General features: G+C 49.6%; 12 protein-coding genes across 12 annotated transcripts; 2 read left to right on the top strand and 10 right to left on the bottom strand.

The window, feature by feature from the left end:
- Positions 1-12: 12 nt before the first annotated feature.
- KL928_002976 (uncharacterized protein) lies at positions 13-2,070 on the top strand (the record flags this gene model as incomplete). The annotated part of the gene is made up of 1 exon (XM_043203511.1): positions 13-2,070. The coding sequence occupies one exon, from the start codon at positions 13-15 to the stop codon at positions 2,068-2,070; it is 2,058 nt and encodes a 685-aa protein (XP_043060130.1).
- Positions 2,071-2,138: 68 nt separating this feature from the next.
- KL928_002975 (uncharacterized protein) lies at positions 2,139-2,468 on the bottom strand (the record flags this gene model as incomplete). The annotated part of the gene is made up of 1 exon (XM_043203510.1): positions 2,139-2,468. The coding sequence occupies one exon, from the start codon at positions 2,466-2,468 to the stop codon at positions 2,139-2,141; it is 330 nt and encodes a 109-aa protein (XP_043060129.1).
- A 166-nt stretch (positions 2,469-2,634) lies between these two features.
- Positions 2,635-5,859, bottom strand: KL928_002974 (uncharacterized protein; the record flags this gene model as incomplete). Its single annotated transcript, XM_043203509.1, has 1 exon — positions 2,635-5,859. The coding sequence occupies one exon, from the start codon at positions 5,857-5,859 to the stop codon at positions 2,635-2,637; it is 3,225 nt and encodes a 1,074-aa protein (XP_043060128.1).
- A 166-nt stretch (positions 5,860-6,025) lies between these two features.
- KL928_002973 (uncharacterized protein) lies at positions 6,026-6,682 on the top strand (the record flags this gene model as incomplete). The annotated part of the gene is made up of 1 exon (XM_043203508.1): positions 6,026-6,682. The coding sequence occupies one exon, from the start codon at positions 6,026-6,028 to the stop codon at positions 6,680-6,682; it is 657 nt and encodes a 218-aa protein (XP_043060127.1).
- A 12-nt stretch (positions 6,683-6,694) lies between these two features.
- KL928_002972 (uncharacterized protein) lies at positions 6,695-7,510 on the bottom strand (the record flags this gene model as incomplete). The annotated part of the gene is made up of 1 exon (XM_043203507.1): positions 6,695-7,510. One exon carries the CDS (start codon positions 7,508-7,510, stop codon positions 6,695-6,697), a length of 816 nt encoding a protein of 271 aa, XP_043060126.1.
- A 58-nt stretch (positions 7,511-7,568) lies between these two features.
- Positions 7,569-13,325, bottom strand: KL928_002971 (uncharacterized protein; the record flags this gene model as incomplete). The annotated part of the gene is made up of 1 exon (XM_043203506.1): positions 7,569-13,325. One exon carries the CDS (start codon positions 13,323-13,325, stop codon positions 7,569-7,571), a length of 5,757 nt encoding a protein of 1,918 aa, XP_043060125.1.
- A 53-nt stretch (positions 13,326-13,378) lies between these two features.
- Positions 13,379-15,478, bottom strand: KL928_002970 (uncharacterized protein; the record flags this gene model as incomplete). Its single annotated transcript, XM_043203505.1, has 1 exon — positions 13,379-15,478. One exon carries the CDS (start codon positions 15,476-15,478, stop codon positions 13,379-13,381), a length of 2,100 nt encoding a protein of 699 aa, XP_043060124.1.
- Positions 15,479-15,873: 395 nt separating this feature from the next.
- Positions 15,874-18,243, bottom strand: KL928_002969 (uncharacterized protein; the record flags this gene model as incomplete). The annotated part of the gene is made up of 1 exon (XM_043203503.1): positions 15,874-18,243. One exon carries the CDS (start codon positions 18,241-18,243, stop codon positions 15,874-15,876), a length of 2,370 nt encoding a protein of 789 aa, XP_043060123.1.
- A 430-nt stretch (positions 18,244-18,673) lies between these two features.
- KL928_002968 (uncharacterized protein) lies at positions 18,674-19,270 on the bottom strand (the record flags this gene model as incomplete). The annotated part of the gene is made up of 1 exon (XM_043203502.1): positions 18,674-19,270. The coding sequence occupies one exon, from the start codon at positions 19,268-19,270 to the stop codon at positions 18,674-18,676; it is 597 nt and encodes a 198-aa protein (XP_043060122.1).
- A 346-nt stretch (positions 19,271-19,616) lies between these two features.
- KL928_002967 (uncharacterized protein) lies at positions 19,617-21,002 on the bottom strand (the record flags this gene model as incomplete). Its single annotated transcript, XM_043203501.1, has 1 exon — positions 19,617-21,002. One exon carries the CDS (start codon positions 21,000-21,002, stop codon positions 19,617-19,619), a length of 1,386 nt encoding a protein of 461 aa, XP_043060121.1.
- A 141-nt stretch (positions 21,003-21,143) lies between these two features.
- Positions 21,144-22,394, bottom strand: KL928_002966 (uncharacterized protein; the record flags this gene model as incomplete). The annotated part of the gene is made up of 1 exon (XM_043203500.1): positions 21,144-22,394. One exon carries the CDS (start codon positions 22,392-22,394, stop codon positions 21,144-21,146), a length of 1,251 nt encoding a protein of 416 aa, XP_043060120.1.
- Positions 22,395-22,776: 382 nt separating this feature from the next.
- Positions 22,777-25,035, bottom strand: KL928_002965 (uncharacterized protein; the record flags this gene model as incomplete). The annotated part of the gene is made up of 1 exon (XM_043203499.1): positions 22,777-25,035. The coding sequence occupies one exon, from the start codon at positions 25,033-25,035 to the stop codon at positions 22,777-22,779; it is 2,259 nt and encodes a 752-aa protein (XP_043060119.1).
- Positions 25,036-25,142: the final 107 nt, after the last annotated feature.

Genomic DNA, 25,142 nt, shown 5'->3' with positions numbered 1-25,142 from the left:
TATCTCCGTTTCATGGTTCCGCGTCCCCTTCTTGTTGAGGTCCCAGAGTATGTGGACTCTGTTGAGGACGGTGGCGAGATCAGAATGGTCGACTCGCACGAAAAGACAGTCTCCTGTTTCTACAGTCTGTGGTCGCTTTTCCACGGACGCCACAAGGTTGCTCTGACTGAAACGGAGACAAAGGCGGAGCAGATCTACAACGACTTGAAATATGAGAAGCCGGTCGTTGCTGACCGCGTGAACACCACGAACAGACTGACCCGTCTGAGAAGTCTGATGAGATCCTACGAAATCGGCGTTTATATTGTTCCGTCGCAGGACGAACATCAGAGCGAGTACACTTCTCCCAAGGACCAGCGCCGCGAATTCATATCCGGCTTCAGCGGAAGTGCTGGAGTGGCTGTGGTGTCGCAGGACGATGCTGTGTTGTCGACCGACGGCCGCTATTTCCTCCAGGCAGAGCGGCAGCTGGACGAAAATTGGACTCTGCTGAAGCAAGGAGTCCGAGGAGTGATGACCTGGCAACAGTGGTGCCTTGAGAAGGCAAAACTGTCCAATTTCAAGACCGTTGCTGTTGATCCACGCCTGGTTGACCACAAGCTTGGAACCTTTTTTCAGGAAAGATGTCACAGCGCCAACATCGAGTTCCTGCCCCTGATGGACAATTTGGTCGACAAGGTGATGAAGTTCGAGCACTACAAGCCGCCTGTTCCTAAATTGGACTACATCTTTGAGCACGAAATGCGCTTTGCTGGTGAGCACGCAGCAAGCAAGATTGCGCGTGTCCAGAACTATCTTCGAGAGACAGACGCCTTTGCCCTGGTCGTGTCGCAACTCGAGGAAGTGGCATGGCTTTTCAACCTCCGTGGCAGCTCTATCCCATACAATCCGGTGTTTTTCTCGTACGCCATCGTCAAACTGGATGGCGTGGAATTGTTTCTGGACAAGTCGAAGCTGACCCCTAAGGTGTCCAGATATTTATCCACCATTGCTAATTTGACCGTTTGCAGCTACTCGCAATTTTGGGATAGCATCCCTGCACTTACAAACAAATCGACCGACTCGCGTGTCGTGGTGCTTTCCAACAGTCCCAGCTATGCTTTGTATATGAACGTTGCAACCGCTTTTGAGATCAGAACACGGTCTATTATCACTGAGTTCAAAGGAATTAAAAACGAAACGGAAATCGAAGGCAACCGGTTCGCACAACTCAAAGACTCGGTATCACTGATTCGCACATTTGCCTGGCTTCATGAAGCGTTTCTGCCTCCCCGGGCACAGGTAGACGAGATAGAGGTTGCTACCAAGGCCGCCCATTACCGGAACCTCATGCCCAACTTCAAAGGGCTCTCTTTTGAGACAATTTCCAGCACGGGACCGAACTCGTCGGTGATCCATTACGCCCCGACGCTAGAAGATTTCTCTGTGCTTGATCCTGACCGGATTTTCCTGCTGGACTCGGGCGCTCAGTATTTGGACGGAACCACTGATATCACTCGCACACTGCATTTCAGCAAGCCAAGCTACGACGAGATAGAAAAATACACATTGGTGCTGAAGGGCCATTTAAACGTTGCCATGCTCAAATTTGCGCCCGGAACGTCGTCATCGTACATTGACTCCTTAGCCAGGAAGCCACTGGCAGAAAAGGGACTGAACTACAACCACGGCACTGGCCATGGCATTGATACATTTATCTGTGTTCATGCTGGGCCTTGCGGATTATCCCCAGCTGAGACAAGTTACAACTACAAGCCTTTGGAGCCGGGCAACTTCCTCAGTGACGAGCCGGGATACTACAGAGACAACGAATATGGGGTCCGGATAGAGAGCAATCTGCTGGTCGTTGAGACCGAAGAGTCGGACGGAACTAAGCTGTTGGCGTTTGACTACTTGACTCTTGTTCCTTTCTGCAAGAATCTCATCGACGTGAACCTGCTGGAGCCGGAGCAAGTCAGCTGGATCAACGCCTTCTACGATAGAATTCGCGCCTCCACTATTCCTATACTGGAAAAGCTTGGCGACACCAGGGCAATTGACTGGCTACTCAAAGAGACGGAAAAACTATAGTACGTTGAGTTTGGTCTATATACAGATACGTTGCTCATGATGATGACGAATATGGTTGATTTAATGAATTAATGTTTGACGACCTCGAGCGGACTGTCAAACTGCGAAATCTTGTCGTGCGTGTTGACGTAGTAATACAGTTGTAGAACGGGATCGTAGCGGACTTCCCAGTCGGGAGGGAGCTCTTCAAAAGCTTCGGCAAAATCATCTACTGAAAGAATAGACTCTGCTGGATCGTTGTGCGAGGAGCCGCAGGAAGTTGCGGAGCTAGCCTGCGAAGAGGTGCTGCTATGCGAGACAGATTTTCTCAGCAGTCGGGGGAGTATCGTCTTGATCTTGTGCAATTTAGTATGTTCCATGCTTGTTTTTCGCCCATGATCTTCAGTATCGGCAGTCATGGTCTTATATACTACTGGTCAGCTATGCATTTAGATCATACATATGTAAGCATGGATTTGCAAAAATTGACTCGGTCCGGCTCCCGTTCGGGCCGGCGCAGTAAAAAATATTATCCCCGATTATTTTTTTACTAATACGGACTTAAGACACTCATGGAGTTCGGATTTACATAAGCGTGGTCCGGCCGCCAATATCTGTGCTTGCCTGACCGTCCGGCAGGTTGCCCTCTCGCTTGCCGTCAACGAACTGGGAGTAGATGCGGGCAAACTTGCGTAACTCCTTGTTGGAGATGCTTTTCTTGGTTTCTTCTAGAGCAATCTCGAAATGACTGTTTTTGATAACGATCGGATTCGACTTTGCTCCGGAGTTTTGGTCTTCCTCGTACCACGAGTTTATGTCCGTCACATGCAGGTTATTACAGATGGCATCAATTTTGCTGGCAATATTGCCGGACGGTTGCATATTTTTGAGCATGCTGAAATATTCAATTTTGCGTTCCGTGGTGCCCTCGTTCATGTCTGTAAGCTGGTCGAGACTATCGTGCACAGCTTTCAGATACGCGTTGTAGACAAAGGCCTGTAAGTCTGCGCCAGAATAGCCTTCGAGTTTGTGCGCAAAGTGTTCGAGCTGGCATTCGTCAGACACCTTGAATTTGGAAGCAACCGTCTGCAATATGTCTAGTCGGTTGTCGTAGTCGGGCAGGTCACATAGAATTGCCTTGTCCAGCCGTCCTGGTCTCAGCAGAGCGGAATCAATCAAGTCCGGACGGGAGGTGGCTGCCAGCACGTACACGCCGTCGAGCCCTTCTGCACCGTCCATCTGCGTGAGCAGCTGGTTCACCACTCTGTCGGTGACTCCCGTCGAGTCGTGGCCTCTTTTCGGCGCAATGGAATCGAATTCGTCGAAAAACAATATGCAAGGCTTTGCGCTCTGTGCTCTATCAAACAGCTCTCTGATGCTCTGTTCGGAAGCACCAATATATTTGTTTAAAATTTCTGGGCCTTTGATAGAGATGAAATTTAAACCGCATTGCGACACCACGGCAGATGCCAGCAGCGTCTTTCCGCAGCCCGGGTACCCGTACAGCAGGATTCCGGAACGCAGCCGCAGGGGACATTTGGCGAAAATGGGGGCATATTTGGTTGGCCATTCTAGAGTCTCCAAAAGCACCCGTTTGGCGTCTTTTAGACCGCCAATGTCCGACCAGGCCACGTTTGACTTCTGCAACTTCACTCCACGCAGAGACGACGGAACGAATCCCTGCAGTGCGCGCTCAAAATTCGAGGCTCGCAGATGGAAGTCGTTGTTGTCGATAGTCGAGGATATGTAGTCGTGGAAGGTCCTGTCAGCGAGGACTTTGAGATCTGACGGAAGATACCCCTCTGTTTCGACGGTGATGTCGTTCAAGATCTCCTCTTCTTCGAGCTCCATGCTGTATTGGTCAATAAAGCTCCGTAGCAATTCTTTTCGTAGCTCTTTATCTGGAGCTTTCAGGTTAAACTCCTGCTGGATGAGATGGGTCTGGAAAACCGTTGCGTTCAGCGCTTGCTTCGACTTCGACGAGCACAGAAGCGAGACCTCGCGTTCTCGCGTGAGAGCCTTTAGCAAGTGGACCAGAAATTCGCTCACCTGTCTGCTCAGCCCCGAGTCTCCGTGCTCCATTTCCTGGGGAATAAGAGAGTCTAGGTTTTCCAGCACGAGCAGAGACGGCGCGTGCCAGTTGGCTTCTCTGACAGCGTCGTCCAGTAGCGTTTTTATTGCATGGAAATTGTCGTTTGAAATTGTCTCGCAGCTGATATATTTGGAATGGTAGCCGTGAAGCGTCACCAGGCGATGTATGACCTCGTTGATCAGCGTTGTTTTTCCCGAGCCCGAGGCGCCAGAGAGAACACAATTATGGCCGTGCCTGACCGACCTGACTAGTCTGGCAATGAGCTCTTTGTGTCCTACGATCGATCCGTCTTTAGGCTCGTACCGTCTCTCGACAAACGACTCAGGTTTCAGTCGCTCGTCCCCTAGCTCGAAAGTCGGCAGCTTCTCGCCTAGTAGCGCCCACTGGTAGCCGTCTCTCAGCTCCAGAAACCCTCCCTGGGGCAGCAGGTCAGGAATAACCGGCACTTTCATGCCGTTAGTGATTGGACAGTTTGTGAAATGTAGCCGTTTGAACTGTTCCTGGAATTTTGCATTCAGCTCCTTTTTAGCCTCTGCCTGCTTCAGTTGCCGGTCTCCATCGTTCTTGAAGGCGAGCTCGTTCACCGTTGATGTATGTGTGATAATTTTGTGCAGAACAACCGTGTGAATATCGGTGCCGTATTTTCGCGGAGCAGCCTCGATGCACACTAGGTCTCCGCAACGGTGCTCAATACCGAGCGCAATCGCCAGCAGAGGCGAGACCCCAGCACTGCGTCGCGGCGCAAGCGGGTCGTGCACCAATATGGCTACTATTTTACGCTGTTCTGTGTCGGCCTGTGCAACCGAGCCGTTGACGCTTTTCTGGTCGACCACAGACGATGAGTTGTTTCTTGAGCTGCCTGCGGATGCAGTGTCGTGGTTTTTCGCCTGCTCCGCCACAGAGCTGGCCTTTGCAGGCGTCCCGGGTCCCGCGACCACAGAAACCTGCACGTATTTTATCGATTTGAACTGGTGGTTGACAAAATCCTGATCCAGGTTGACGTATATTTCGTAGTTTGCGGACGAATGGCCAACATGCTGGAAAGTATGGTGTGGCAGGCAAATCGAGCGCAGAAGACAGGAGGGCACGGGGTCAAATTGCGAGGAGCGACGACCCGACACAGACCGTCTGCGACGCGAGGACCCGTCGCTCTGCTGTTTTTCAAGTCTGTGCAGCTTCGGAATGATGTGCAGCTCGGAGTCGTTGACCAGGATTCCGCGCTCGATCTCGTCTGTTTCCGATTTGATCTTTGTCACCACAAACCTGATCACATTGTTGGGGCTGGAGCTGGGGTACACGGCGAGCTTCTGGCCCAGCACGGCACACCTCACCTGGTTCAAAAACCGATCCTCGATCGTCTGGGCGTACATCTCGGTCAGCTCCCAGTCAGAGCTTGTTTCAGGCTCTAATTCGACAGACTGAATTTTCGGCAGCGAGAGAGATAAACGAATGACGACTCTCCTCGACTCCCGAAGTCCAATGGAGCTCGCATACACCGAATCGATCTCTATGGTTTTCGGATCGCTTGAAAAGTAGCCGTTCCAGCCAACGAGCCATTTTGTGTCCTTCTTTACTCCACTGGGACGAAAGTTGAGCTCCACGGCAATGTTCTGGATGAGTATGTTGTTGGCGAGAAACGGGTTGATCAGGGGCGCCGGCAGGTTGACAAGACAATTGTTGAGCGCCCTGAACACGACGGTTACCTCCTGCGAGTCCATAATGAGCGGTTTTGAATTTTCCCCGAATTCTTTGACCCGCTTTAAATACCTGTTGGTGCTCGGTTTACCTAAATTGGATCATTTTGTCGATAAGGGTCGATTGGCGGTCGAGTGAAAAATCCGCGTCGACAAAACAAACCATAGCAAATTTTATTGTTCTCGTGTCATGCCTGCCAAGGGGTGGAAAAAAGATGGCGACGACTCGTACTTCGAGACGGCAGCCGACAACGAGAAAGTGTCCATTGAGTCGATGCTGTTTCCCAAGGCCACGGTGCACAAGGTGGCCAAACAGGTCCTATCGCAGTCGGAAACCAACATGATCCTCGCAAAAGAGTCGCAGACAGTTCTGCAGCGCGGGTCGGTGCTCTTTGTGAACTACGTGTACCACCACGCAAAACAGGTGGCGAAGGAGCAGGGCCGCAAAGTTGTCAACGCGAATGACGTCCTTGCGGGCCTCGAACGCGCCCAGTTTGGCGGGTTTGTGCCCGCTCTGAGCGAGGAGCTGGAAAAATTCAACCTGCGCAAGGAACACAAAAAAAAGAAGAAGGACGAGATCAACGAGCCCGACGACGAGCAGGAAAACGAGAACAAGCGAGCAAAGGTGGATGCGGACGAGCCAATGGCCGAGGACGTTGCGGAAACGACTCGAGACGATGCTACCGCAGAGGCCACGGAGGTAGGCGAGGACACTGAGGACGCCGAGGAAGACGCCGAGGACGACGACGCGCCGGCGTTGACCGCGTCGCAGCGTCTGCAGCAGGAGATGAAGGAGCTCGAGGGCGACGAGCCTACAGAAACAGCCGAGTCGGAAAACGAAGGGTAGAATTATATTGCATTAGAGTTTCTTTTGGTGGGGCTGAGACGGTTTTGAGGGATGGAGACATTTCGTGTAGAACGGGAGGCCGCACTCGAGGCCGACAAATAGATATATCACGAAAAGGACCACTGTGCTGACGAGAACGAGAAATTTGATGTTAGACCACCAGAGTTTGCGCTTCACCATCACTGTTCGTCTGCGGAACGAGCCTGCAGAGGAGTTGAGCTTGTTGGTCTTGTTAATGAGCGAGTTGAGATTTTCGCCCCTGTTGAGGATGCGGTCGATGTTTTCGGACATGAGGTCCCGAAGTTCGTCTAGTTCGTTAGTCGTGGTGGCTCCGTAATTGGCCGTCAGCTGTCGCAGCCTGAGTTCATGATCCACTATCAAATCGCGCATTCTGTTCTTAAATTCGTAGCTAAGCGTGCCGTCTTCTGTTTGGTAGAAGTGCGCCAAATACTCCTCCATGATTTTCTCCATGAGGTTGTACACGAACCGATCGAGAATGCGATCATTGCAAAGAGCCACGATCGTGATCAAATTGTTATTTTTCATCAGTTTCTTGTGGTAGTAGAGCATCAGGTTCGTGAGCACGTTGCGTGGGGCCGTCCCGTGCGAGCCCGTCACGCCCATCACCACGTTGTTCGCCAGCTTGAGGCTGTTGATTCTCGTCTCCTGGACAGAGTTGATCACGCCCAGATTCTTCGAAACAAGCTCGGAATAGTTCACGTTCAGCTTGCTGGTGAAGCTGACATTGTCGTACGTGTAGAGCGTCGTGGAGTTCAGGCTCAGCGCGGCGTAGTAGACGCTGCTGTCGAGCTCTTGCTCAAGGCTCATACAAATAAATAATCAATTTAATCACGTAATCAGAATAATGGTCCATTCTATATACAATTTACACCGGCATTTGGTAGTGCAGATCAGTGAAATCCGAAACTAGAACGACCTCCACCGGCTCTGACGTGGCCACCGTCAACGTCCCCTCGACTTTGTCGACCCCACCGACTCGTTTCGGAGAGAGCCGTTTTATAGCGAATATCTGGTCCGTTTCGAGGTTGCAGCCTATGGCAAACCACGTTTCTCGCTGTGGTTTCGAGAATTTCGGACAATACACCTTGAAGTCGCGATTCAGCGGAGGATTCGAGTGCACCAGCTCAACTCGGATCTCCTTATCTGTTCTCACAGCCCTGAATTTGCCAACAGGAAGGGTCGAGACGATTTTTTTAAACTGGTCGTAATTCTTCGGTTTCAGCCGGTGTGCCAATTTGCTCAGTTCTCCAGCCTGCTCGCCGGCTTTCTGGAGCAACGAGACAGGCGGCAGTCCTGTAAACTCGCCATCGTTGTGCGTTTTTTCCCAGTCATCTGCTCTCAAACCAGGCAAGGTGTAGATAAAGTCCTCGTCGAACCAGACCGCCTGCTTCACGCACTGCATCAGTCTGATCAGCGTCAGCACCGTCGACAGATAGCCCAGCTCGGCCGCCGCGTCGATATATGCTTGCAAAATACGCAGACTTTGGTCCAGCACAGAAACTGTGTCCTGAGAGTAGTCTGCTATCGGCAGCTCGATTCTCGAGAAATACGCCTGCAGCAGCAGGAACGCCTTGATGTGCGGGTCCCAGATAAACTCGGCGTTCTCCATGTCGTTGGCAGGGTAGCGCATCTGCTGGGACAACTCCATGTTGATCAGCTCCTCGCCGTGTCGCGTTGGCAGCTCGTCGTACTCGGTGGCTTCGGCCAGCCATCTCAGACACTGGCGGAACGAGGCTTTGGGAACAACAGATTTCAGCAAGTTGCGCAACGTCTTGTGCGACAGATAGTAGTACGAGGCTATCTGGAGGAATGGTGTTGGTTTTAGCTTGTCGGAGTACGAAATCACACACTTGGACTCCTTCAGGTTCTCAATAGAATCATCGATCAGGTCGCTCAAAAATTTGCTGATTCCTTCGGTGGTATTATCGGTAATTCCGTAGTACGTTGGGTTGTGGTGTGCTCTTCTGTACAGGAACGTCCAGGTAAGGAACTCGACCGCTTCCTGTCTGGTTTTGATGGTTCCTGCCGAAATCTCGGCTCCCAAGTGGTTGTCCAGCACTTTGTGAAGCGACGATTCGACTGGAAACCCGACATTGAGGAAATGCTTGTAGAACTGTTTTTTAAACTCCTTGGTGAACACAATGGCCACGCCGCTGGTGTCGAAAGCCGGTCTTCCTGCTCGTCCCATCATCTGCAATATGTCTGTCAGGTCCATGTCTCTGTAGCCCTCTATTTTGGCGTCAAAAAACTGCGTGCCCTTGATGATCACTAGGTACGCCGGCAGGTTGACTCCCCAGGCAAGTGTGGACGTGGCTACCAAGATCTGGATCTTGCTCTGCTCAAAAAGCTTGTGCGAGATCTGCCGGTCACTCTCCACCAAACCAGCATGGTGCAGCCCTATACCAAACTGCAGAGACAGTTTCAGCGTGTCGTCTTTGACTTTTGGCAAAATCTGCTGTAGCTCTGTGTCGTCCATCTTCAGGAACCGTCTTGGGTTCTCCTCCATCCCGCAAAGATGGATCAGGTCCAGCGCGGTCAGTCTGGTCTGTCTTCGCGAGGCAACAAAAATCAGCACCGGTTTTTGCGGCGAGTGCTGCTTGATGGCCATGAACGCTGGCTTGTTCATCGTTTTCATTAGCGGACAAAAAGCCAGGTTGTCAGGGAACCCGTCGATGTACATCTGCAGCGGCACCGGCCGCACGCTGGGCGGAAAGTTGAACAGCCCTTCCCTCACCCCCAGCCAGCCGGCCATGTCCATGGCATTGGAAATGGCAGTCGACAGACCAAGCAGCCGGATGGGTTTCTTGGTGAAAGACGAAATAAAGTTCATTCTGCTCACAATGATCTCCAATATCGGACCTCTGTCGCTGGCCAGAAGATGAATTTCGTCCATGATCACGAGCGAAACGTCCTGCACAAATTTCCGTGTCTGCCAGTTACGAGAAATTCCATCAAACTTCTCAGGCGTGGTGATGATAATGTCGGCCTCGCGCACCTCGCGCGCCTCCGGCAGCGAGTCTCCCGTCATTTCCACCACTCTGTGCTTTGTGTTCCTCGAAATACGTTCTCGCCAGTCGTCAACCCGCTCTCTAACCAGAGCTTTCATTGGCGCAATGTACACCACCTTGGAGCCAGGAAACTCGTTGAAAGCGTGCCAGATGGCCAGCTCTGCAACCACCGTCTTTCCAGAACCCGTCGGCGAGCCAACAAAAACGCTGGAGTTGGTGTTGTACAGCGTGTGGAACACCATCGTCTGCATCGGGTTGAAATAGTGGAATTTAGCTCCGTAGATCTTCTCAATCTCTTGGTTGTGCAGAGCAGTGATCGGCAGCGGCTGCAGTCGCAAAAGCTTGGTCTGGATGGTCTCGTTGTGAGGCTTGATCAACTGCTGGAACGAGACTGCGTGCACCGTCTCAGACCCGATCCAGCTGTCGCTGACCGCCCGGACCACGATCTGCGGCGGCGGCGGGTCGCTGAGCGGGATCATAAAGTCCATCTCGTGCGGCGCGTTCATCTGCCGCTTGCTCAGCAAGAACTTCTCAAAGTGCAAAATCGAGCCCTTGTCGCTCTCCTCCACCAGAAGCCAGAACATCTGGACGTTGCCGTGCGTCTCGAAATGCCACGCAAAATCCGGCTCTATGGTCACGTGCACACGCAGCACGTTCGTCGTCACGGGAAACACCTCGGCGTCCACCAGCACGTACGGGAACCGGCCCACGAGTCTGTACAGAATAGGCCCCATTTTGGTGTTGTGCACGAGCTCTCCGAGCTCTGCCGCGCTCATTTCGCGCAGCGTCTCCATCGACGGACTGTGTGCCTCGATGTTGCGGTGGATCTGCTGCGGGAGCTCAAACTGCCGCATGGGGTGGTTGAATGACCAGAGCTGTTTCTCGATAGACTTGCATATGGACAGCATCACGCGCGCAAAGACGCCCCACCGGCGGTTCAAGCCGATCAGAAACAGCGCACGGCAGATTCTCGCCGCGTTCTGGGCGACGTAGTTGGCGTCTGAAATCAGCGCAGAGTCTCTGATGGCTGCCCGCGAAATGTACGCCTGCAGCAGGATGTTCGACTTGCCCTGTGCGGACGCGAGCTCTGCGGCGATCTCGCACGCCGACTTGTCGTTCTTGAGCTGCTCCAGCTCCTTGGATTCCTCCTCGCGGAACTTGATGTTATCGAACTCCGAGCTCATCGCGATGATGCTCAGCACGTCCGCCTCGGTGGCCTTGGGGCTCACCATCTGGTTGAATATCTCGACCGACTCGTTCAGCAGGTAGAAATCGGACGCGACGCGGCCCAGGTCCTTGGGAATGAACGCTCCGGACCGTTCGTCAAAAATGATCATCTGCAACGAGTGCAGTTTTTTGGCAGCGTCTATAATCATGTCGCGTCTCTTCTGCACCAGCAGCGGGTCTTTGGCAAGCTCCTGCCAGTCTATTCCGTACGCAAACGGATTCTGCTTCATCCGAACGTACATGTACGTGTAGCCAAGCCATTGGACCCCCTCGTCGATGTTGGTGACGGTACCCAAGGAGATCTCTGCATTCAGGTTGTCCACTAGCTTGGCAGACAATTTGGACTCGATCGGGTGCTGCTGCAGAAGAAGCGAGATGTAGTGGTCCAGCTTATCGCTCGTGGTGCACAGTATGCCGATACCGTGACTCTCGAACTGCGGTCTGCCGGCACGACCGAAAATCTGGATCACGTCCGAAATGCCCAGGTCCACAAAGCCACCGGCCTTTGAGTCGTACACCTGCGTACCCTTCACAATGACGACGGCAGCAGGCAAGTTGACACCCCACGCAAGCGTGGCCGTGCAACATAGCACCTTGATCGCCCCGGATAGAAACATCTTCTCGGTCAGGTTTCTGTCGCTCCGCAGCATTCCCGCATGGTGGACGCCAAACCCGTACTGAAATAGCTCTCTGAGGTCTTTGTTCTTATTCTTGCTCATCTCGCGCTCAAATAAGCTGTGTTTCGGAGCAGCAGAGCAGTCAAAGAGCCACGTCTCGTCGTTCTCGCCCGCCATCTTGATGAAGTTGCGCGCAGTGTTGACCGTGTCCTTTCTCGAGTGCACGAAAACCATCACCTGATGACCTCTTTCCACCATCTCCACCAGCTTCCTGTACGCCGTCTTGTCCAGCTTGTCGCGTGACTGCATACTGCCCGCCTTGGCCCTCACGCCGATCAACTGCTGTTCCAACGGAACCGGACGGAACGACTGGTCAAAGTAGAACATTCCGACCTGACGGTTGACTCCCAGAAAATCTGCAACGTCCACAAAATTCGGGAGCGTGGCAGAAAGACCAATCACGCGGATCATCGACTGCGAGCTTTCCACCTGCCGCAGCGTCCTGGCAACCAAAGTCTCAATCACAGATCCTCTGTCCTCGTGCAACAGATGGACCTCGTCGATAATCAGCAGCTTCACCTTCTCAACCAGCTCGCTGTCGCCGGTCGATTTCCGTGTCACCACGTCCCATTTCTCGGGTGTCGTGACGATAATCTGTGTCGTCATGATCTCTGCCTTGGTGAGCTGCATGTCGCCGGTGAGCTCTCTAACCTGTATTCCGAGCCATGCAAGTTTTTGGCTGAACTTTTCAACAATTTCTGCGGCTAGAGCTTTTAGCGGAGCAACATAGACAATCTTGAACTCGTCGTAATCTATGTCTGCCTGCACGCGTTCGTCGTCCTCTGACTCAGTCAGGAACTGTTTAATGGTGTGCAAAATGGCCAGCAGCGCAACGTCCGTCTTTCCGGCACCGGTAGGAGCACAAACCAGCATGTTCTCGTTCGTCTCGTAGGCAACGGGGTATATTAGCGATTGCATGCGGTTGAGAGTCTTGTACCCTTTGAACGTGCCCTGGCAAAGGTAATCCAGCGTCTTCACCGGGATGTACACCTCTTTGAACTTTGAAGGCTTTTTCTCAGACTTGGGGATAATAATCTCCTCGTAGTTTTCGTAGGAGTTTCTCGTGGTGCCAAACGGGAGACTGTATTTTTTGCCTGTGAACGAAATCACATTGCCCGCATCGTGCGCCCGGAAAACATGCGGATACTGCTGCTTGGTCTGCTCCCATTCCAGCTTGGCGTTTTTCGACTCTTTGCGGTTTTCGTTTGCCTGTTGCCGGATCTCTTGTTCGCTCAACAGTTGTAGCATCTGTGTCTCGTTTCTCTTTTCTTCGAGAATGGCGTCCTTGTTTTGCAGAATCTTTGAAATCAGGTCGAATTCGCCGAAACCTAAAAGATCAAACAGTCCCGACTCAATGTGCGAATCGTTGTCTGACTCGAGGATGGAAAGTATGCTTTCCACCATATCTTCAGCATTTTCAGGGTTGATACGTTCACAATCGCTTCTGATCTCAGAAAGATACGTGCTGGCTTCCTCCTCTTCGGTATCCTCTGTCGATTCGTCGTCAAGCTCTATCTCAGCGCAATTTTCAAACTGTTTGAGTAAATCAGTCACCTGCCTGGAAATGTCCATTTTCGAGTTTCCGTCGCCAACATTCGGCACCTTAAAATCTAGATTCTCCTCGTTTAATTGTAGACGGTTCAGCGTCTCAATCATAGGCTGCATCGCCTGCAAATAGGACGACGTAGACGAGACATTGTAGGAAGACATAAAAAATTTAAATTTAATTTTTCTCCCTCTATAACAATTAACTAAAACCAAAATTACAGATCGAACTGACCATTCACAAAATCGTCGTCAACGTCCATATCATCCTGCGCCTCCTCCTCGTCTTCCTGACTCTCTTCGTCAATGACTTCCTCCTCGGGCGGAAGATTCGGATTGCCAGGAATCAAAGAGCCATAAGCCGGCTTGTAGGAGTTGCCCAATCTCTTGCCCATGCTGTGACTGTTGAGATGGTCAAACATCATCGAATCGTCAACATATGTAAATCCCTTGAAGTTTTCTTGGACAACAGAGGACAATGGCGTTCCCATCATGAGCTGTTTGTTGATGACTGACGTGGAGGCATTTGTGAATTCCGGATCAAAGTTTGAAGTGTCTAGCTCGTTTGCAATGTGCGGGATGAATGGAGGAGGGATCTTCTTCTGTTTGAGAAGAACCCAGTCGATGTCATTAAAGAAAGGGTGAGCTCTAAGTTCTCTAGCGTCATTAATGGCTCCCAATCTGTGACGAGGGTTTCTGTTCAGTAGGCCCTTCACAAACGACCTGCCTTCGGGCGATAAGACTTCTTTCGGGAACCGGACTTTTCCAAAAGCAATGTTTTTGTACATTTGCTGGGTGTTGTCCGCATAGAACGGAGACCATCCACAGCACATCTCGAAAATTAGAACACCGAGCGACCAGAAATCAACCATTTTCGTATATCCAGATTCGTCCAGTAGAACTTCAGGAGCAAGGTACTCGGTTGTTCCGCAAAAGGTGTTAGTGGTGCCGTTAGATGCCAGGTTGGCCTTGGATAGGCCAAAGTCACACAGAGCAATGTGTCCGTTGGCGTCCAAAAGAATATTTTCGGGCTTCAGGTCCCTGTAGACTATATCGTTGTCGTGGAGATGCTCCAAAGCCAGAACCAGCTCTGCGATATAGAACTTGGCTCTCTCCTCGGAAAAGCGCCCTTCCTTTTGCAAATGCCAGAAAAGCTCTCCTCCGGACATGTAGTCGGTGACAAGGTACAAATCGACTGGAGTTTGGAACGAGAATTTGAGACCCACAATGAACGACGAGTCTGCGCTGGAGGTGCGCACTAAAATGTCTCTTTCTCCGATTGTATGCGCAATCTCCTTCTTTCTGACAATCACCTTTTTCGACAACACTTTCATGGCATAGATACGCCCTGTGTCTTTCTTTTTGACCTGAAACACCTGGCCAAACGTCCCCTTGCCCAAGAGTCTGAGGATCTCAAAATCCTCCGGACCGTATTGTCTCTTTCTAGTGTTTGAGTATTCGACCTGAACTTTTATTTTGCCGCTAACAAACTCGGTGCTGATACGCGATTTCAAGTCAAACCACTGCTCTGCTCTATTTTCGTGCAGAGTCTGCGGTTTAATCCGGATGTGTCCCAAAAAATGGTCGTTCTGCGCAGAATCGTAAACTGAGATATCTAGCTCGGATGTTGCCCCAACAACATCGAAAATGGCCTTGTGGTGCCAGACTGGGTTCGATGAGCTGTAGTTGTGCGACATGATGTTGAGGTTGTGCTGTGACGACGTCTGAGTCCTGACTAGCGGCCGTCTCTGCGGAAGCTGGTTGGATGGCTGGTGCGACTGTGGCTGTGCCGAAGGCGGTGGCATGTCTTTGCTCTGGTCAAAGCTCTCAGGACCCTGCGTCACAAACTCAGAGCTCTCGAACGTGCAAACGACATACGGAAGCGAGTTCTCAGACGTAACGTTGAGCCCCACAGCCTCAATGATGCTGACTCTAAGCTTTCCCCGTGGAATCCCAGTGGACGTGTCTGTGTCGCTAGCAACGGCATATGCGGGAGTCGAGGCCGTTTCGATTGGTTGCATGGATTGGGCCGACGTCGTTGAGAGCTGAGCTGTTAAGTTGCTGCTTTGTTGCGTTTGATCTAGATTGGTGAAGGTCCGATTTAATGAGTTCTGCTCTCCCTTGATAGTGGTGCCCATGGCAAATGAGTTCTCACTGAGTGCGATTGTAGGTGTCGCCGGCTGAGGAATCATCTCAGATGGGAAAGATGTCGTGCTTATTTTCGAGGCTGGCATGATAGATTCCGATTGGCCTGCAGTATCTAACGGTTGTGGTTTCTGCTTGCCAAAGGCAAAAAATGTTTTTGCAAATTCTGACATATATCAGACTGCAAATCTTCTCTATCCGAGTCGTAACACCTCCAGATGACTCTTCCAACGATGAGACTTAGAAATGTGAGAGGATTGAAAACAGCCAAACAAATTAGTACGGTTTCCAATCTTTTTTTTTTTTTTCTTCTTTTGGGTCTGCAGTTTATCCCGAAATTACGTTTTATTGCAACTGCTATTGTTCCAGGCAGACCCATATAATTTATCGCTAAAATGCAGCTTTGCCAGGACCCGAAAGCGATGTGAGAACATCCTTGGAACCTGAAATGCTTTTAGTACATCCCCTAAATATCGTACGCCTCCCGCGTCTAGCTTCTTATCTCATTTGATAAGAACGGCCGTCGTTACTTTTGGTCACATCTTTTTCGTTACATCTTTGCACCGCCTCAATCTGGAATTATCCGAACGTTTGCAACCAATTCTCCATTAATGGTGAGAAACCCGTGTTGTGTGTACCCGATATTGCCATATGGATTAGACGTTCTGAGCCAGCCGTAGTCGATCCAGACTATGTCGTCCATCTCCAGATTGCACCCATTAATTTTGAGCAGCCTCAACGAGCAGTTGTATGGGTCCACTTCGACGATCTGGCCGTATCGGTCGATCCTTCCAGGAGTCACCCGTTCAAAGGTCATCCGGAGGTTGTCGAGCGCAGGAATATACAGATCCTGCGGGAGTACCGGCACAGTAGCATTTTCGTTTGGTTCGTAATTTGGTCCTGCCACCACTCGGTAAATACGTGTATCTCTAACTCCCTCCAACGATCCAATCAAAGCGTCAAAATCCTCTGTCGACTGCGTCGGGAATGACACCATTCCGTTCGTTCCAAACACATCGTAGAAAGGCTCATCGATCTCAACATCGGTTGTGTCTCTATAATAAGGAGGGCTGTGCAGAGCAACTTGGTACCTATCATTCACTCTGTAGAACATCGGATACTGGAGGATTTTGGAGTGCACAAATGTGTGGTCCTGTGAGAACGCCTGGCATTTGGTCAGGCCCAAGTAGTCTGGATCTAAAGTCAGGTTCATTTCCTCAATAACTCTGTTTGAGTCTTTCTCTGCCATATACGGTTTGAGCAGCTGATACACTTTGGGGTTGACAAAGATACGTTTTTCCAGCTCCAAGTTAGAAGGGTATTTGATGTGGTATCTGTCCAATGCTTCCTTCATCTTTTGAGTTAGTATTATAGGTGTGTAGTCAGGGAGTGTGTTTTTCTCGAGCCTTAGTTTTGCAAATTGGATGTCCACTTCCTGGGGCGGAGTCTGCGCAAACAGTTTATCCCAAACCGCCTCCATCACACCTTTCTCCGTTGTTTCTGGAATTGCAATGTCCTGGCGCATATTGTACACTTTTAGCTTGTCGTCGAACCAAAATGGATGCGCCTCGGTTGAAAATATAGCGGCACCGTTTTTTGTATGCAGATCATTTTCAGGGTCAAATAGCAAGTACAGGTACTTGAGCGTTTCGCTCAAAACGAAGCTCTCCATCCGTGCCTGTCTGGTGCCCAGCCTGATGTCGTCAATGCCTGCAAATCCGCAAGGAGCATAGAACTCTGTTTCGAAACGACGCAAAATGGCCTCGCCAACGCGCAAGAAAAACGGGTCCTGAGTCGCTCTATAAAGGAAGTACGTCGACTCAATGAACTCAGGACGTAAAGGGTACCATTCAAGAAGGACGGCATCGTTCATCAACGCGACCTTCGTTTCCTCACGAGACATTCCTGGCAAGCTATCCAAAAGATGGTACGGCTTCGAGTCCCTGTTGGCGTAGCTCCAACGGAACCCAGAAAAATCCCATCGTTCGGGAATGGCTCCGTAAGTGTTCCACAGCTTGAAATATACCGTGTAGAAGTCAAAAGCGTTTTTCAGGTCTCCAGCTAACACCAGCAACCCGGGAAAAAATGCCCCTAGAGCATCGATCCATTCCCTTGCCGCGGCTGCATTGGAGGCGTGAATGTTCGTGAATATGCCAACTGAATTTTGTGAATGCATAAGCAGGGCCTTGTAAGACTCTTGCCAAATATCGTTGAATATTTCGTCGTCGAATAATATGGAGTATTTTAGAGCATACTCGTAAAACGAGTCGATGGACGCCCCAACTCCCGTGACCTGGTCCGTGAAAACGTTGGACCGCGCATCCACAGACATTGGTAACAATCCAAGCACGGTTTTCGAGGACCAGATGTTGAGGAACGTTTTTCTGGAGACAAGCTCAAAGATCGGGTCGTTGGTCAGTCGAGAGAGCAGTCCAAACTCTAAAACTAGAGAAGTAATGCCTGCCGTGCATTGCTCTCGTTGCAGGCTTTTGGGCACTTTTTGCGGTCCGTACCTGAGATTTGTGCGCGGATAAGGCACTCCCGACTTGTTTTCAAATGCCAGAACAAGCCTTTTCCCTAGATCGTATGCCAGACGGAGAAGAAACCCGTCGTAGTTTTCTATACTATACCCTCGCCGCTCGTCGGAAGCGTATAAATGCGCACTCAATAGTCCTCCCAAAACTCTAATGGTGGTCTCAAAAACCTGGATGTTTGCGTCAATATTAAAATCCTGGTACGTGTCTTTGATTAGTTGAATATTGCGTTCAAAGCCCTGTCTGTCCCCAAGCACCACAAATGCGTCCAATGTGTCGAAAAGAGTGAGTGAATAGTTGCCCATCGCATCGTTTTTCCATGTATTGTTGATATCCTCGTAGTCGCGAGATACAGGCTGGCAAGTCAGCGGATCCACCTCGTCATAGGGAAACCCATGAGTCATGTAGCTGTTGAACCCATGATAGAATAAATTTTTCGTACGGTTGCGTAGGTTTTTCAAATGAGGCTCAGAAAATCCACTGTACTGCCCGGACGACGCACACGCCACGGGAAAGACGGCGAGTAGTAATTGCAATAAATACACAAGAACAACTTTCATGCCAACATTTGCGATTTGAAAAATATATTTCAGGCTGTGTAGCGTAGTAAGGCTAGCGCAGCTAGGTGCCTGAAGCTCCGTATCGAGATCCTTAGAAACTTGGCTACTTATTCCTGTAGACGAGAACTCCTACCATCGTCCAACCTCTTGTCGCGCGAGCTGACCATTTCGTACTTGTTCAGCTCGCTTTCAACTCCACAAAACTATTACACCTCGACTTTATATAATCCCAAAACTGAAGCGGGAGCCGTCTTGCCTAGCGCAGTACCGTCTCCTAGTGGGTCAGATTCACCGGCTTGCCCGACTCCCACTCTTTTAATGCATTTTTGATGTTTTCCCAAAACTTCAATTTCACCGTTTCAAGGGCAATCGCCTCGTAGTCTTCTGTTTTGTAAAGCTCCTCCAGCTTTGCAATGCTTTTCTCGATTCTCTCGTCATTTTCGTGTTCCAATTTTGCTAGTTCCTGCTCGCTCTGTATATCTTCCAGATCCTCATGGACGTTTAGTATTTCCATCAGTACCGACTGATCTTGGAACTGGAACTTTTTATTCACCGAGTCGTTGTTTAGGTCAATATTGGCGTTTTTCTTCAACAGATACTGCGACCGTTTCAATGGACTCGACAGCACTGTGTATGCGTTGTTGAGAAGCGACGACAAATCGCCTGCAGTCTCATCCTTAATCCGATTGAGGTCCGGATGGTTGGTGCTTTGGAGTAATCGGAACTCTTTCCGAAGCTGCTTCAGGTCCACCGAAAAGGGAGAATTGGGAGGAGACCCTTTTGGAAATGTTTTTGGAAACAGCTTGTAGTAGTCCACTAGACTCGAGTTGTGTCTAGCTATGATTTTGAAAGGGGCTCGAACTCTATGCATAATAATTTATTTTAAATATTATTTCTATAAATTTACCCCTCGATTTAAAGCAATTTCTTCATGGCCGGTGGAAGACATTTATTGCGCACAGACAAAGAGGTGCAGAAGTTTGCCTACTTTCGCGAGAACTTGGCGAACTACTACAAATTCAACCTAAAGTCCACCTCGATCGCTGTGGCTGCCCTTGTGGTCATTCCTGTGTCGCTCATGTATGTGGCATACAACACCCATACTATTGACGTAATTGGTAAGAGGAGGACCAAGCCAGTGCAGGAGGACTGGTCCCCAAGATGAGCTGCGATATTTATTACATATTTATACAATCAAATGTTATTTATTGTCTTTGTCACCGTTGTCTCCTTCGTTTCCTCTCCATTCCTTCCAAAATGACCTCGTTATCAGGATTCTCAGTGTACCCATTACTATTCAAATGCCCGTTTGTGTATTGACTGGTTTTAGGAGGCTGCGAGGGCCCCACTTCCACAATGCTATCATCGCTGTCGTCAAGCTGTCTCTCATGCTCCTCCCACAGTGTTAATAGTTGCGCCAATTGGGCCTCGCCAATTAGTTCCGAGAGCTCTTCGCAGCTGTTAAAAAGTAGCTGAGCCGGGTTGTACCTTGCAAGGTCGTCGTTGACAGAGTCTGTCCCGTATAAGCGTAGATTGTTGAGGATTTTGCAGAGCACACTTAATTGAGGAGCCCAATTGCGATTATTGAAAAATTTCATGGATGAACTGATAAGCGTTTCCAAATGCAGCGGCATGTTGCCAGTAGCAAACTTGATGGATCCTACTTGGAGCGTGATCTTGACGTTGAGATGCTGTGCGAGCGACTCGATGAAATGCATACACTCGGGCGTCTCGAGTCCATCGAAAATCAGCTCTTTTGGCTCTCTGAAGGTGAGAAAGAGAAAACTCATAAAGTTGCCCACGCTCACATAGCTGGAGTTGTCGAGCGGTAACAGGAAGTTGAATCTCGTTGCACAGTCCTGCACGTGCAACACATACCGAAACCATCGTTCTTCAACTTGTCTGGAGTCGTTGATCATGGCAAATCCAGAGTTGCACATGTAATCTTCAAAATCGAGTATCTGGAAGTTCAGCACTTCAAATGGTCGTAGGACCCTAATGCAGCTCGCAATGAGATCGATTATAACAGCATTGTATCCAAAAATCATCTCTGCGGCATGTTCGTGGCTGCCTGTGTTTTTGATCATGCGACAAACAAACTCTACCAGCTTTTCAAATCCAAGGATCATTTGACAGCCATCTGGCACCGTTTTGTAAAATAGTTTCTGGTACGTTTCGGAATTGAGATCCCTGCTCTCATCACAGAGTATTCCAACACCTTCATTGTCCACGTACGTGACCGCCTTGTTCGTCGTAAGTAGCGCGTATACTCGCAGCCTTTGTCTTAGAAAATCAATAAAAGCTTCGTTTTGGAACTCCATCAAGTACGGCTTGAGCGCTCTCATACGTCCTAATCGCCTCACATATTCAAACAGCTCAAACTTATCGGCAAGGATGAGCTCGATCTCCACTGGAGTCAGCACGAGGGAATGATCTGTATGCTCAAAAGCAAAATTCAGAGAAGGAGACCCAGATCTGGCCAGCAGATCGCTCGCAGGCTTGCTTCGCTCAAATAGTGAAAGATAGAATAAGTTTTGGGACTTGCTGAGCTTGTCTCTGAGAGATTTCTTGAGCCTATCGTCCACAATGACCCGTAAACTCATTAAATAAAATGACTCGATTCAAATTGTGGATAAATATTAGTTTAAAGCTCTCTACACCTTACACCGGGAATTTTTGAGATTATGTCATTACTAGATAGATTAGGGAGCAGTGGAGAGCAAGACAATAGCATGGAAGTCGGGTCACAGCATTGGGTCCATGATGTTTTTGCCTTCGCTCGTGATTTTCTTTGCCCACTGTCTTGCCAATATCGACACCTTCATAAATTTGCGCGAAGCATACTTCTTGAAAAACTCCTCGTGCACAATGGGACTGATCAGATAATCTATAATCATCTCGCTCACTTCCTTCAAATCGCTCTCTTTGTATCCCCCACTGTAGTGAATAAGGTTGCCGTTCCAGTCGTTCTTCGACAGCATTTTGCGTGCTATGTACATAGCAGCTGCTGAACACAACGATGGCAGGTATCCAATAAATTTGTGGTCGATGATTGATATTTCTAACAGATATTTGCCAATGGTTCTAGATTGCACGTCGTAGTCATCGGCTTTTGAAATGCGTCGTAGGAAATTCATAGGGTTTGGGTAACTCATGTTGAACTGGAGGATCTCCAAGATGAATTTTTCTGCGTTAAGGATCTCCTCCTCGGTGAAACCTCCGTCCGTCACGTAGGCATAGTTTTTCACCGATGGAGAATACACCTCCTCGTATTTAGCGGCAATGAATAAAGAACCAGTGGCCAACAGCTGCAGCCTATCAACCTGGACACTTTCGCGTGACATGAAGCGATCCATGATGTTGATGGCAAGATACAATGTTTCTGGAAGGAGTCGGAACTTGAGGTGTACTTCTACCATCCAGTCCACCAGAATCGAGCGCATCTTAGGACGCAAATTCCTTTGCCAATGCAGGTAGTTTGGATCTGGAAGAGTCTTGAGCTCCAGGTCATGGAGGTATTCAAAAATGTCGTTAACATACTCACTCACCATCAACGGATCGTCGGCGTCGTCTGCATCAAGATCGTCCCAGGTGTAGTCGTGTTCCACCTTAACTTTTTTGACTTCCTGAGTCCCCTGTTCTAGAAAGTCACTGCTCGAGTCTGTGGCCTGTCTTTTGAGTGACACGCGCTTGTCGCTGTGTTCTGGTTCCTGCTTGTCGGCACGGATTTTTAAGGGCCTCACAAGTTGGCCTGCAGTTTTTCCTTGCTGTGACTGTTGGTGAGGTAGACTCTGCCTTTGTCTCTGTGTCTCTAAGATGCTCGCGTTATTGTTGATATCCGTCAACGCTGAGCGCGCACGCGTCATTGATTGTCTTGGTCGAGGTTGGCTCTCCGCCAATCCTTTGGAAGACATCACACCGCTGATTTGCGGCATGTTCTCCTCGTCCATTTGCATCTGAGAAAGTTCCTGGATGTTAGACTCACGCGACTCCATTAGTATACTCACTCTTGACATGATGGAACAGAAGTTTTGGCGTTATTCTCGTTCTTGTCGCTTTCTTTTGGTATCCCTTCTAAAACACGTCCGCTACTTGTCTCTCTGTAAATCTGGCTCTATTCCAAGCTTGTCTTGTTCCAATACAACTATCTCGTTGTGCACTCTCTAAGGCTTCGTGTCAACTCAAAATGGCGTCCTACACTCTTGAAAGCCAGCAAACCAGACCTAAAACTCACTTGTTTTCTTTATAAACTTTGGTTTTCCCTAAAAGAGAAACCAGGAAAAAACACCCGTGCTTTCTGCCATCCTGCCTACCCTGGCAATATGTAAACACGAAAAAATAATTCTATTTCGAGGTGCGAGGTGTAAACGCGTTCGTTCAACTATATCCCATTTTACGGTCGTACTCTTCTGTCTCCTTCTGGCCCAACACATCGCTGTCGTTCCATTTGATGTTTAAGCTGCCGTAGTAGCTTCTTTCAAAAATTTCTGTGCAATTGATCTTCTGGATTTGCCCAAACACTCTACTAGGGTTGGTCTTGGCCTGTCGCCGGAGAAGCTGCTTGATGTTCGCGTTCGTGCCCCATGGAGCAAGCTGCTTTGATGCTTCATCATCCTCGTTGTCCGAACTTATCTCTGGCAGCTCGTTCGCGTCTATGATGACTGGTTTGGAAGGCCTGGAAGACGTCACTTCTGTCGCAGATTTGGTAGCAGGCTCTGGTAAGCGGTTCAGCTTCGAGTGATTCACGGAAATCTTTCGAAGCTTGATGTCCGCACGCTGCCTCTTGGCCTGCATTAGGTGCTCAGACTTTTTGCGTTTCTCTAATTTCTTGTGCAAGTCTATCAGACTTTTTGCATCTGGCGAGCCTACACCATATTGCGATTTGTTTGAGCTCGGTTGCAGCATCTGTTCAGTCAATGGCAGCTTTGACCTGTTCAGTTCATTAGGCAGTTTCAACTCAAGCTGGCTCAGTTTTGTATTCTGTATCTTTTTGTCTAGATTGGTCAGCCTCTCCGATGGAGCTTTGGTGATCTTTGAAGTTGGGATAAGAGACTTGCTTTTGGACGGCGAGCCTGTCGCTTTTGTCACCTCATTGTGCTTCTCCAACTTTATTGATTTCAGTAGTTGAGATTTATGACGCGAGTCGTCAATTCCAAGACGGGCAGGAGTCTTCGTAAGGCGCATATTTTCTTTCGAGGGGGAGGCTTTACTGCGCTTTGTGCTAGCTTCAGTAGGTGCCATCAGCCGCGATAATAGATCGGAATGCGCGTATTTGCTTGGGGATTTCTTTGGCGACCCGTTGTGTTGCTTTGAAGGGGATCTATTAGGCGATCTGGCCAGTTCATTCTGTAAAGGTGAGGACTTATATGCTAGCCCTCTATTTATTTTGATGGTGGGCTCGCTGCTGCCTGTATTTGATGGCGACAGGTCACTGATTGGAGGTAATCTCAAGTTGTACGGCTGCTTGGTTATACTGGAATTGAAAGAGCCATAATCCTTGAACGGAGACAATTCATCGCGGTTTTCATCCCTCAGAAGGTGTTGCGTAGGTCCTCTGATCTGTTTCGCTGTCCTCTTTGGTTGGTTTGTGACCTTGCTGATCGATTTCTTCTTCCCCTGCTTGATCATCAGAGGCTCTCTCGATGGCAGCTCTGCAAACTTGATAGGCGACCTGCTTGCGTTTGGAGTGGTGCTATTGTTGACACTCGGCAGCTTGCTTATTTGCGTGTCTGCCTTGAGCGGTATTCTTATCTGTGCGAGTTCAATCTTCTCGAGCTTCCCAATTTGGAAGCTAATGTCGTTGTCGATGTCGCTGAGCATGATATCTCCCTCGTCCAAAAGAACCGACGCATCGGCCGGTCGTTGATGAGGTTGTTCTCGTTGCTTCGGAACAGAGTCGGTGGGCGTGGTCGTGGCTGTTTCATGTGCAATGGGACGCGTGACTTCCTCCTTCGGCGACGATTCTTCATGCATTAGAGTTTTGCGAGCAAACGATTTGCGAATGTTTTTCGAGATTGCGTCGAATGAGAGATCAGAAGACTCTTCATTATCGGAAAGAAGTCTTTTGGGAGATTCGGAGACGGACAGCTTGCGCGCCTCAGGAGACTGAGACGGAGACTTGTCCACAGGCAATTGCGGGTGATCTTGCTTGCTTGATTCAGCTTCAAGCACAGGAGAAACCTCTGGCTGTGGCGAATTGTGCACAGATGGTTCCTTGTCGTCATTGTCCTTACTGCTGTGTTGAGTCACTATATTTGTCTGTTCTTGGATCATCTCCACCCCTTGCGAATATAAGTCCCTCACAGGCGAGCTCTCTCTTCTAAGTTTTGCGGGTGACCTTAGCAGCACCATCATACTCTGATCCTTGTCTTGCTCTTTTCCTTGGTCGTCTTCTAGTAGTGACAGATCGCTCACATCGGAGCAGCTTACCACCTCATGCATAACCTCGTTAATCCATTCACTGTGCTCCATCATAGCCAGACCGAGTTGATCAACACTTGATTTTATCAGCTTGGTTTCCACATTCACTTCCTGGGCAAACCATTTGGAGAACCCTGGAATCGTGGCCGTGTCAACATTGCCAACGGTACTTTCACGCTGTTTCTTCAACCGGGCCGCGGCTTTGACCCCCCACATCGGAATATAAAAAACAAATAGTAATTGATTTGTTCGTGTTGTTTTGTTTTTGGGGACTTCTGGTGCACGACCTCAGAAAAAATATTTGAAAATAATTTGATCTTGGA

This window comes from Ogataea angusta, assembly GCF_019207475.1.
Source record: "Ogataea angusta isolate 61-244 chromosome Unknown 61-244_NODE_5_length_850226_cov_91.758892, whole genome shotgun sequence".
Lineage (NCBI taxonomy): Eukaryota > Fungi > Ascomycota > Pichiomycetes > Pichiales > Pichiaceae > Ogataea > Ogataea angusta.
The sequence above is the reverse complement of the archived record's forward strand: the minus strand, read 5'-3'. Positions and strand labels throughout refer to the sequence as shown.